The sequence below is a fragment of the Morone saxatilis genome, unplaced genomic scaffold (genome assembly GCF_004916995.1).
Source record: "Morone saxatilis isolate NCDOM2014 unplaced genomic scaffold, NCSU_SB_2.0 Contig23, whole genome shotgun sequence".
NCBI classification, from domain to species: domain Eukaryota; kingdom Metazoa; phylum Chordata; class Actinopteri; family Moronidae; genus Morone; species Morone saxatilis.
The window spans coordinates 21266397-21279491 of NW_023339796.1; the positions used below are offsets into that span (position 1 = coordinate 21266397).

General features: G+C 38.7%; 1 protein-coding gene across 1 annotated transcript in view; it reads left to right on the top strand.

The window, feature by feature from the left end:
• The window catches only part of LOC118335038 (melanoma receptor tyrosine-protein kinase-like), a 21935-nt gene extending 9361 nt beyond the window's left edge, over positions 1-12574 (top strand). The window contains exons 13-26 of the mRNA XM_035671213.1: positions 206-296; positions 444-601; positions 703-735; positions 1402-1546; positions 1790-1912; positions 2009-2107; positions 3648-3833; positions 4615-4770; positions 4969-5044; positions 6030-6176; positions 6679-6776; positions 7059-7202; positions 7880-7973; positions 8374-12574. Coding sequence (XP_035527106.1) covers positions 206-296; positions 444-601; positions 703-735; positions 1402-1546; positions 1790-1912; positions 2009-2107; positions 3648-3833; positions 4615-4770; positions 4969-5044; positions 6030-6176; positions 6679-6776; positions 7059-7202; positions 7880-7973; positions 8374-8729 — 1906 coding nt within the window. The 3' untranslated portion in view covers positions 8730-12574. The remainder of the gene's footprint in view (positions 1-205; positions 297-443; positions 602-702; positions 736-1401; positions 1547-1789; positions 1913-2008; positions 2108-3647; positions 3834-4614; positions 4771-4968; positions 5045-6029; positions 6177-6678; positions 6777-7058; positions 7203-7879; positions 7974-8373) is intronic.
• Positions 12575-13095: the final 521 nt, after the last annotated feature.

Here is a 13095-nt window from a genome sequence, read left to right on the forward strand (position 1 = left end):
AGTGAGACACCATGTGACACTGTATCTTTACATGGAGAATAGTTGTTAGCTGATATATATAAATGTTTAAACCTCATATAACCTTGTAAGAATCGTTGTATTACTACTTTTGCTTAAGTGAAAGATCTGAATACTTTTTTCCCACTGGATATTAGAAATAGTCTCTGTGGGCTTCCGTCCTGACTCCTGATGTTTTTTTATGCAGGGAGCCCAGAGAGGTCGAGGTGAACAGCAGCTGTGTGGAGTGTCACCCAGAGTGTCTCCTTAAGACCGGGATCCCGACCTGCCACGGACCGGTGAGTTCAACTGCTGCTGCTGTCTGCTGAGGTTAATTTAAATCTAGAAGCGACGAAGATGCAATCTGCAACTACACCCCTAGATGCTGCTGGACCTTTAAGAACTGACCAAATGCTATATCATCCCTCCTCAATCTCCACCTGCAGGGTCCAGACCAGTGTTCCCAGTGCACCCATTTTAAAGATGGCCCCCACTGCGTGCTGCGCTGCCCCCACGGTATGCTGGGAGATGGAGATACGCTGATCTGGAAATACCCTGACAACACAGGCCAGTGCCAGTCCTGTCACCAGAACTGCACCCAGGGGTGAGACACATGTTGCTAACTTTTCATTTAGAGCTGGTTGACGTCTCTGATGACCAATAAATGAATGACTCATAAGTTGCTTCGTGTGTCTGTGTCTGCAGGTGTTCAGGCCCTGGACTGTCTGGATGCACTGGGTAAAACTACAACTTTGGCTTTTTGACCAGTAAACCTACATGTTTTCTTGAGTCCTGCCTGTTACCTGATCTCATTTTAGTTCACAAGATGAATGTCTACGAGAGAGTAAGACTGGCTGTTCAGATGTTGCATCTGAAAGCAACTCTTTTATCCAAGATGCTTGGGAGGTTGCGCTACTGTTGCACCTGCCGTTGCTAAAATGATGAAGTCGCAATTTGAGCATATTAGAAATTGTTTGCCCTGCGTCATTTGTGCAAATTGGTCTGTGTTGACCTTACAGACGTTAGCTGTAAGCCAACAGCCACATGTGTGCCTTTCTCGTCTCTGTATGTTTATGAATTCATAAAATCATGGGATACACATTCGCTCAAAGTTTTCAGCTCAATTCTTCAATGAATTTGACAGAAAAGTAAATTAAAAGTAATTAAAAGAAAGTGAAGCAAAACTATTTGCAAGTAAAATCTCACAGTTTGGAGGGTAAATGTGATACATTATGCTAATTTCATACTGTTGGTTGGTTTAATTTACTGGTTAATGTATATTATATAAAGTAGAGCATATCAAATTCAATGCAGTCTAGATTTAATGGACAACTATGATGGCAAGTTTAAATCCATGAGAAATAATACTCAGGATGGCGTCCTGCATTCTGTGCGTCCTCACAGTGCTGCCACCCACTCCACGTTGGCGGTGGGCGTAGTTGGTGGGCTCTTGATTGCTGTCATCGTGTCACTGGTAATCTTTGTGTTGCTACGGCGACAAAGAATCAGGAGGAAGAGGACCCTACGTCGCCTGCTACAGGAGAGAGAGGTGGGACAGTTCATTTAATTTACTGTGATCATCACATTCAAGTTTTCCATCACAAAATTGGCACAGAAAAAAATAGCTAACAAAGCGGACGCATGCACATACAGACTGTTTGTATAGTCAGAGGTCTACAGTGTTGTGTTTTCTTCACCCTACTGTCAAATAAAGTATTTAACCCCTGTGAATATTTGTATCTGTATACGTTTGATGTTACTGGGGGGTTCAAATAAAATGTGTGTGCTGTAGCTGGTGGAGCCGTTGACGCCGAGCGGTGAAGCTCCTAACCAGGCACTGCTGAGGATGCTGAAGGAGACGGAGTTTAAGAAAATCAGGGTGCTTGGCTCTGGAGCCTTTGGGACCGTCTTCAAGGTATGAATGTTCACTTCATGATATTTTTTATTTGTTTTACATATTTAAAATTCATCATCCTGCTATTACTGTATTGACTGTGATGAATATTATTAGGGTCTATGGATCCCAGAAGGAGAGGATGTGAGGATTCCAGTGGCCATCAAAGTTCTCCGAGAGGCTACATCACCTAAAGCTAACAAAGAAATCCTGGATGTAAGACTCCCCCTCTTCTTCTTCTTCTTCTTCTTCTTCTTCTTCTTCTTCTTCTTCTTCTTCAATTCTTCTCTTTTACCTACTAGTTCCTGTTCTTTTCTTATTTTCTTGTTCCTCTCCTCGTCTTCTTATTCCCATTGTGTGATTGCTGCACAGAATCTTTATTGTAAGTGTAAGTGTAAGTCTTTATTTAGCTTATTATTTTTTTATAAGCAAATATAACACACGTTTGAAGACACATAATTCAAAATGTTCACATTTGAAGACTCTTAGTATCAATCTGGTGATTACTTTTATTTTTGATATATGTCACAGTTATTGAGATATGAATATTTTACTGTAATTTTCTTTTTACTGGCCCGTCAATGGAAGTCGCATATAGTCGTAAAAATCGCAGATGCTATACATGCTAAAGTCATAAAACCTGGTACACAGGTGCCCCATTGAGATGTGCTAAACTATTAAAGCATGAATTCAATAGCACCGCCATGTGGTTGGTTAGGGTTAGACATTTTTTGCCTCTTTTGGCACATTCCAAAATGCTAATATGCTGAAGTCTAAACGGAGCTTACAGAGCTGAAACTTTTTTAGCACATCCACTGAATTGTGCCAAAAGTTGATGTACTGATGTGGGCCTCACCCACTCACCCCTTAAAACATTCTGATATTTTTCTTCAAAACCCAGTACATAGTATATTTAGATTAAGCTGATGAGGTTTGTTTTTGGGTATCACTTATCACAATCATTTGTCTGTAATTGGTTACCAAAGACACAACCCGGCCTTAACTTAACAGGCCATAATAATTACATTTGGATTGTAACCAAAATTGGGAATGTTGTACATAAAGCCACATTGCAAGTGTGTGTAACATTTCATACAATTCTACCAATAATATCTAAGTGACTGAAGTAAGTGCTGTAGATGCAGGTCAGAGTTCTGTACTGTCTATTTGATTAATATAATAGCAACAATAATATTAATAATATATTAATAATATTAATTTGGTTTCCCTAATTTTGACACTAATTTTTTATTTGACAATAAAACTACAGAGGTCAAGTTGGATACTAGACAGAGCTTTGTGCTGTAGATACAGGGTATAGATCAGTGCTGTCAATTTGATTCGGTAATGATATTATTAATATTAACTTTATTTCTAAAAATAATCTGCAATCAGTCACACATTGTTATCTTATCTTCAGTATTTGTTTCGATTATTGATTAGTGTGAATGCTTCAACTGTTATACCATTGTTTGGGTTTTTGCTGTGTTTTATAGCCCCAAAAATAGCACAACCTCCGGTATCCAGTGATGTCACAAAATAGGATGTAAAAAGAAATAAAGTAATAATTGCATAAAAAAACATACAAAGATAGCATAAAGACGATTTTTTCAACACAGAAAACAAACAGCAAAATTCAGAAATGTCCCAGAATTATTTTGAACAACCTCATTTAGTCTCTTCCTCCACTGTCATCCTCAAAAACAGGTGTGACAAACTTGTACCTTTGTCCGTCTGTGTGTGTATATGTGTGTAGGAGGCGTATGTGATGGCGAGCGTGGATCATCCTCATGTGTGTCGTCTGCTGGGGATCTGCCTGACATCGTCGGTCCAGCTGGTGACTCAGCTGATGCAGTACGGCTGCTTGCTGGACTATGTCCGACACCACAGGGACCACGTTGGTGCTCAGTGGCTGCTGAACTGGTGTGTCCAGATCGCCAAGGTGAGTGATATGAATTGATTCTATCACAAAGTGTGATTACCACAAAACAGCAACTCTCGGCTCACAAGCTCCTGTCTTGGTTTCCACTCTCTGCCTGAGGCATCAACTCTGTCTGCAGTACATTTTAAGCCTGCTGAGGCCTATTAGCCTGAACACAGCAGGAAACTGTGTGTATGTGCATGTGTGTGTTGAAGCAGCGTTAATCTATTCAGCCTATGTTTTAAGTCTCACTTGGATCATAAAGTGCTGGGAAAATCACAAACAACAAGGTCATGAGCTCAGTAAAAATCTTTATTTTGTTTGCAGCATTAAGTTTCTCCGTCAGAACCACTCGTGAGACGGTTGAACAGCTTCAGAAGCCCCCCAACACACCTTTCCAATGTTGGATTAGAGGAGCTTCTGTGTAATTTTCCAAAACTGTCTAAAATGTGCTCCACAATTAAACAATATCACGTCTTTATGACAGCTGGCTTTTCACGCCATCCACTTTTTGAACACGTCATACAATCAAGTTCTTTTAACTACAAACAACAGCAGCAGCACAGCTTCCTCGCAGTGTTGGTTGCTAACCATACACTGTATAAATAAAAAAGGCCGTAGTCTCCGTGACATCCCTCATAGATGTCTGAAGAGGTGAACTGTTGGTGGAGCAGGCAACAATACAGATGAACTCTGATAATCAATCTAAATATAGGAACACACACACACACACACACACACCTCCATGCCTGGTTGTTAATTAAAAAAACGACCTGAGCCTGGCTTGAATGTGTTTCTGCAGGGGATGAACTACCTGGAGGAACGCCACCTAGTACATCGAGACCTGGCAGCGAGGAACGTCCTGGTGAAAACTCCTAACCATGTCAAGATCACTGACTTTGGCCTGGCCAAGCTGCTGACGGCTGACGAGAAGGAGTACCATGCTGATGGAGGAAAGGTGTGTTCGACTCAGGAGCTCAACCTGAATAGTAGCTGTTGCCTGAATATCTTTCGTTCACACTGAGAAGACTTAATAGGAGAAATGAACGTGTACTGAAATTCTCTGATGGTTCTTCTAACTATATATATCATAGTGGTTCTAAATCATGACTTTCATTGTCTTCAAAAGTCAGTGTATGTCTGTCCCTCTCTGTAGGTTCCCATTAAGTGGATGGCATTAGAGTCGATCCTTCAGTGGACTTACACACATCAGAGTGATGTCTGGAGCTATGGTGAGTGAAACCTCTGTCTCTGTGGCCTAGACATGGCCCTGAAGTCACGTTTGGTTTAAGAAAACCTGTAGACACACCTGCTCTCACTGTGTCCAGAGGTGTTGTAAATATTCTAAATATAAGTCTTTTATACTTTCTACTCATATTGACGCCTAGATGCCATCACCATCAGCTGCTGGAGCTTTCCTATTTTTATTTTCCTGCACAGACATCCTTTTTGTTTAATGGTCAGTGGTCAGAACTGAAGCTTTAAACATACAAATATATGATTTCTGCCATTAGGGGGTCTCTCACATCCAAACAAAAGACTAAGCTTGATGAGGTGGCGAAGGAGCGTGGGATCATGGGAGTTGTTGTCTTTACCACCATTGCAGTCATTGCAGTCAGCTTTTCCCGGTTAGGATTCCTTCAGTGTTTTTAAAGCTGCTAAAAACACAGAATAAAGCAGTTCCACCTTAAATGGGCAGACAAAGGACGTCCCGGAGGGGCTGCGAGCCGAGCTATTATTATTAATTTTTTAATTTATTATTAATTTACTAAATGACCATCATGCTGTATGGAAGATGACTTGAGATGAACTCATTAGGAAACTGTTTACTGAGCTCATAAATCAAGTCAGAAGTCAATCAATTTATCCCTAAGATGTAATACTATCACACTTCTTATTGCAGCCCATGGAGTTGCCACCTGCTGGCCATTAGAAAGAATGCAAGACGATTATGATTGTTTTGAAGAACAAACAAACTAGAGAGTTTTTTCCCCCAGTAACAATAATGATTTTGACACAACTTCACCTCATCTGTGTAAAAGCATCACTTTTTGCATCTAAAAGGTTAAACATTGTTCTATTAAATTGGTCAAACAGACTAGTTTTTAATTCTTCCAACGTAAGCCTTCTCTTGTGATGGCAGTTGTCTTTCTTTGGACATGTGTTGATACAACTTTACCAACCAGTGAGTCAGTTTTAGTGCTCTGTGGTCTGCAGGTGTGACAGTGTGGGAGTTGATGACGTTTGGTTCTAAACCATACGACGGCATCCCGGCCAGTGAGATTGCCTCGGTTCTGGAGAGAGGAGACCGGCTACCCCAGCCCCCCATCTGCACCATCGATGTCTACATGATTATGGTCAAATGTAAGAGCCATGGACACGACACAGTACACAACAACAAGCAAGAATCTGCAGTCATGCTGGCACCTTTGTGTGTTTAGGTTGGTGCTAGTAGCTAAATGCAAATGTTAGCAGGTATAATGGTATTATACCCATGTTATCTATCTTAGTTTAGTGAGTTAGGATGCTAGCATTGACTAATTATCACTAAACACAAAGTTAACCAGCGTGTGATTAGTTTTGCAGGTATTTGTTCAAATATTGGATAAAATGTTGATCTGATGATCACGCCAGATGAAGTTAGATAATCAGAGTTGTTACAATTCATCCTGAGAGGAACATAAATATCTGAATCACATTTTATCACAATCCATCCAATAGTTGTTGAGATATTACAGTCTGAAAGTATGAATCAACTGACATCGCAATCCCACGGCGCTAGTGGGTGAACCTGGACAATAACAGTCAGACACCTAGATAAGAACACCTGGGGGTCCAGCTGAGGAAATGTTTGCTCTCTCTCCAGGTTGGATGATCGACCCGTCCAGTCGTCCCAGGTTCAGAGAGCTGATAGCAGAGTTCTCAAAAATGGCCAGAGATCCATCCAGATACCTGGTCATACAGGTACACAGTGTGTGTGGGAAATAGAGTAACTGATTCAGTGAATATTTTTAGTTTATTACAACTTTGGTCTTATTTTGATAGTCGTTTCTATCAGTAATAATAACATTGTACGTAAGGTCTTTTGCACTTTTTTCTGTTTGTTATTTTATTGCCATTCTATCTGCATATATGATATCACATCTTATGTATATATATATATATATATATATGTATATATTCATCGTATATTTGCTTGTTATTTGTTTACCGTAAAATTTTGAATTGATCTGCCTCCTGTCTCAGGGCGACCTCCCCAGTCCGACAGACAGCAGGTTTTACTCCCGCCTGCTCAGCTCAGATGACATGGAGGATGTGGTCGATGCGGACGAATACCTGCTACCTTACAAAGGACTGGGTAACCATGACAACCGTCCCTGCAATGCCACGGTATACAGACACCTCTTTTACAGTTCTAGCCTATTTGCAGCCAGTATATCCCCAGAAATGTTGAGTACCCCAAAGTTTTATGTTAGAAGTCTATATTATGGGTCCCCAACATTTAAAATCTGCCAGATGCTGGTTTGCATATGTTGGACAATTAGCATAACTAGCATTAATTAGCATATAGCATATAAGAACAATATAATTATTATAATAATTAGGAGTGCTGAAGTACAAAATTGCCGTTTAATCCAGAAGTACCCATATTTCAAAACCCAGTGGGCTGATATTTGGTAACTTTGCTTATTAATGCTAATTATGCTAATTGCCCAACATATGCAAGTTAGTATCTGGCAGTTTCGAAATGCTAGAGACCCTTACTGTATATTTCTAACACTAAACATTTCTTTGTTCATGTCACTAGCGAGTCGACTATTCACTTTGTGTGACACAGGAACTGCAATAACTGTTCTCTAACTTGTTTGAAATACAGTTGTTTTGCTGTAGATTGAGATTAAAAACCACAGATAAAAAGTACAAGAAATAAAAATGTAATGCAGAAGTAGACAGTGACCTGAAACCGACATTTTACATTTTACACAACTTCTCTTTTTGTGTTATATTTACAATATAAACATTCAGTATGTACAAACACATTTGACTGCTTTTCTTCTTCATCTCAGAATGGGCGTCCAGTCAGAGAGAACAGCATCGCGTTACGTTACATCACTGATCCCACTCACAACTCACTGGATAAAGAAGACTTTACCGGCCATGGTACATGTGGATGATTGACAAAGTGTTTTTAAAATGAAGAACAAAATGATTAAGAACCTTACTGAAGATGAATGAGTAAAATACAAAAATAATATATTATAATAAATAAATAAATGTTTAAAAAAAATAATAGTTAAATAATAACAATAAATGGTTCATCCAATAGGTGAATTAACCAACAAACATTTATTTGTAGAGTAGAATACCTCCCAGTGCTTCATGCATAAAATACAGACTCAAAATAAATAATTGAAGTTCTCATGAAAATGTTTTTTTTGAAAAATTATCATCCAAAAAACAGTTTTTCTCCTGGTTTCAAAGAAGAAAAAAAATGTCACTTGCCTTTCAGGGCTCCCATAGTGCTCTGTAAGTAAATTTATATTGTTTTTGTTTCTTTCAGAGTACATGAACCAGAGTTTGAGTGAAACCAGCCGCAGCAGCAGGCTGTCGGAGGTTTTGAATCCCAACTACGAGGACCTGAGCCTGGGCTGGGGTGCTGCCTCGCTCCCGTTCCCACTGGATGATCTGAAGCCTTTTGTCCGAGTTCCTGAGGGACCTGAATACCTGAACACCGCCCGAAGCTCACTCCCCCTGGCCACGAGCGACAGCCTGGAGAACCCGGACTACCAGGCTAACTTCCAGCCGCAGGCCACGCCCAACACCATCTCATTAACGGGGAATGGCCTGTTTCTCCCGGCAGCGGAGAACCTCGAGTACCTGGGTCTGGGTGCTGCACTGCACGCCCCTGTCCGCTAGGGGGCAGTAACATTCATGCACTTCAAACTGAAGCTAGGAGTTTCTTTGGAACTAAAATATCGCCTACTTTGATCTAGGCTGCTGACAGTATTTAAGTAAGCTGTTTTATTGTACATTTGTCCAGGAAATGCTGACTGACAGCAGCAGCTTCTGCTACACCGGAACACAACCTGCACACTGAGTGTTGCTTAACGGCAGCCAGACAGCAGTCACTGAGAAGGAGAACCAGGATTTTCCCAGGGATTTAAACTCACAAACGGGATGTTTTGTTGAACTTTTAAATGGCTTCATTAACTTGTTTGATGTCTCAAACAGACAGAAATATTACCATTTCGGACCCTCTGGGAAAGACACTGCTGCATGACGGATTCAAAATCCAAGAGGTACCAAGCGGCAAACTCTGCGGGAGCAATGAACACTGAAGTAACATATTAAAACTCAACTTTATAGCAGAAATAAACATGTTTCCAGCCTGGTGCAAGAAAACACTTTTTTGGTCTCTTTAGCTAATTTCCCCGTTAATGACAACTGTACAAGGGGTGATTTTTTGATAACTCACCCCTTTAAATTATGTTAAGGCTTAAAATTGACAGGTGGTTGCCGTCACAGGTGGCTGTTTTCAATAACCACGCTCATAGTATAATTAGCATAATTAGCATCTTTGCCCCATTTTTGGATTAGCCGGGAGCCGGTGGAGTCTTAACTGCTAACATGGCAATGGCCAGAGCCGACCACACAGTGGCTCTTCAGAGACTCACAGTCTTTGTCTATTTTTAATTCTAGTCTATGAGAGGCACATTGACCCACTTCTATCTTTCCTTTGCATGAGTTTGTTTGTCGATGCTAAAAAAATTAGGAAATGTTTTGGAAATTCATAAACTGACATTAGCAAACGAGCACAGAAGTTTAAAAAAGTGCAGAAGCGAAGTGGGTTCACCAAAGAATAAAACTGGAGAATTTTCGGAAAAAGTTACAAGTTACATGATCTGTATCGCTTCATGTAGTCTTGATAAAGGTTGCGAGGGAACAGTATTAAGGAGCACATTATGGATCTGCAGCTGCATCTGGCTTTATCCAGCACAGTGGCGCCCCCAGCTGCTGGTGTGAAAGCTCTGCAGCTCATGTCCAAGGACAACACTTTATTTATTTATTCAGCATTTATAGGCGATTTTTATTTAGCACATTATAATGTAGTAATGAGCAGACATAAGGATAATTTTAAGTGTATATTAATTTTACTGTATTTGTCAACAAGTATTACAGCTGTGTTTTAAAATACTCATTGGGAGTTATAGTTGTTAACAAATACATTTGTAAAAACTTAGATCTGCTAACAGGTACATTACAGTGTGTTATAAACCATGTTGTGTTTGTAAATGCTAAATAGGAGTGTTACCATTTATTCTGGTCATTAGATCTGTTAAATGATTAGTTTTTAGTGTAACACTTTTTGTGTTATAACTAGGGGTGTATTGAAAAATAACGTACATTTTGCTTTGTGATATTGATTCTCAGGAACACAACCGATTTTTATTTCGGGTTTAAAGCTCTGAAAGCTAGATCACAGTGTTGTAAACCGAGGACTATCATGTTGGATGGGACTACAATAAGTACAAATCCAGATCCCTGCGTAAACCTTTCTCTACTCAGATTTTATGCAGATGATGGTGTATTCTTTACACTATAACACTTTGCCTGAATTTCTTTTTACATTTTTTTTTGGAAACATCGCAATATATCTGTTTGCTTACAGTATTGCAATATATTGAACCATTACCTTTGTATGGCCATGCACCAGATTTTTGACAATTCATAGCCCTAGTTATAACAACATATCACGTTATTCTGTTAAATCACAAAAAGAGCAATATGCTGCCGATCCTAAACTTCAAACTCATCTATTTCCATGGAATGCCTCTGCTTAGGAAATCTTTCATACTTGATCTTCTAAAGTCCGAAGCTCTTGATTTAAAACTTTGGTCCATAAAAAGTGCTAAATTGAAGCCACAGCGATTCAATTGAAGAATAGTCGTGTTCATAAAAACTTCAAAGAAGAATATTGTTAGCAGTTATATAAAGCGTTCGGTTCTACATCGGATGTCACAGTTTTTAAGCCAGAGCGCAGATTCTCAAAGACTCCTCAGCTCTTCAGTGCAGTTTGCTGTTAGATGAGAGAACTGAAGTGGAAACATTTTTTATGTCATGCTGCAGACATTTTGAAAGTTTCTGTTTAGCTTGGTTTTGTTTTATTTGGATTTCTTGTGGCTAATACACTGCAACAGCCGGAGTTTGTGGTTTATTGTGTACATAGAAGGAGGAGTGGAGTTTCTCTTTGGAGAGATAAACAGTGTTTCTGTCAGACAGGTGAACTAATCATGGGATAATCAGAGATACAGAAACATAGATACTTAATTTGATGCTGGTGTAAGTCTGCACGGTTGCTATTTTAGGGTCAAGATCTGTCAGTTAACAATACTGAGAAATGCAGACTGCACTAAGATATCGACTGTAACTCGCTTAATTCTAAACCCATTTTCATGAAATTTGGTTTGTTATAAAGGTGAGGCATTGTACTTAAATCGTTTCATTAGTAAAATAAATAAAGTAACAACATTTTGGTTGACCTGCTATGTTTTTTAGTTAATTATCTATCACTACTGATTGTTCAGTGATTTAGATAAATAGAGATTTATTACCTGACATTTTTAGTGGTCAATCATAGTCTTTCTGACTCCAGTCTTCAATCTTCTAGTAAAGTTAAACTTAAAAGGTTGAGGTGGCTGTTAAACATTTTACTGATGCGTTTCTCAGTTTTTCAATAATGCTTAATTTTCTGTGAGTATAAGTTCTGTAAAATGTCAGCTGCACAAGCAAAACCGCCATTTTTTAACAGGAAATCATTTAATTCAACATTCATGAGATCCAAATGGTGACAGTTGATATTGCGATTGCACACTCACATCAAACTGAGAACGGAGTATCTTCGTTTCTCTATCTGTGGAAATAACGGTGTAAAGATTAACATTTGGGTTCACGTGGTAAATTCACTAAATCTTCTGTCGTTATTTGACTTGAAACTTGAGTTAAATTTAGATTTCTTGTTTTACATATGTACCCACATTGATGATTTGGTGTAAAACGTTTTTTATTCTGCTTTTACTTGACAAGAATGAGCCAAACTCTGACTGTACGAACTATTACTTCTTGTTACACTGCTGTTAGAGGAACTGTACGGAAGCTGAGACACTGGTTGATTATTCTTCAGGTTCTTAAGGGCATTTTATCTCAAAATGTTTGTTGCTGCACATCTTAAAAAAGTGTTATTACAAAGAAAGCTTTTTGGAGACTTTTTTCTCACTCAAATGTGAAAAGAATCCATAGAAACAAAAAGCATCAATTCAATCATATTCATCCTGTTGTTCACGGCGCAATAATAATTTCTCAAAAAAAAGTAAAAAGAAAAGATGTTTGTTTATATGAGTTGATTAGCTGGAGATGGACAAGGAGGTGACAACAGCAGACAAAGGTCAAATAATGGAAAACAAGATAGATATCAAACTTTTTTTAATTGTTTTTTAACACAACAAAAAAAGATAAAGAGTGACAGCACAAACGTTAACATTGCTTAGGGTTAGGGTTAGGGTTAAAAAAAGAAATAAGGCATAAGGTAAAGAAAAAGGACAAAAATTAATAAAAGTCTTTTCTATCTTTCTAAAATAATTGTGTACAGACTAGACCAAGAAATAGTGGTTAAAATTTTATTTTATTTTATGTATAGCTGGTGATAACACCCCACATTAGGTAAAGGGGTGTAAAGGACCATTTATACAGTGTACAGTCTAGTGGGCAGCTAGATGTACTCTCTAATTTGTCCAAAAAAGGGTTCCATAATTTGTAAATTTTTTAATTAAATTAGAGAAAATAACATTTGTCTAAAAACTAAAGAACAGTAAGTCATGAACCTGCTGGTTCGAAAGGTATCTTTCCATTTCAGAAGGATCAGCCATCAGGTAAGAAAAGTGGAAAAAGGCCATACAATCTTGACTTCTGACAGGGAAAGTGTGGGAGATGACCCAACCTAACTGATTTATAAAAAGTAGTCGTTCATTCATTTCTGTAAAGAAAACTAAATTAAAATGTTACTTTTCAGAGTAATTTCAGATCTAGATATGTATATTGACGGAGCCTCGACTCTCTGATAAACAGCCTCATCCTGCAACAACTTTTGACTTTTTGAGTCTGACATAATAGAAAATATATTCTTACAATAATTATAATCATTATGCTTCTGAGGCGGCAGTTTGATACCTTGATACCTTTGTTATCTCAAATATTGATAAAAATCACCACAACCGCCGACCTGATG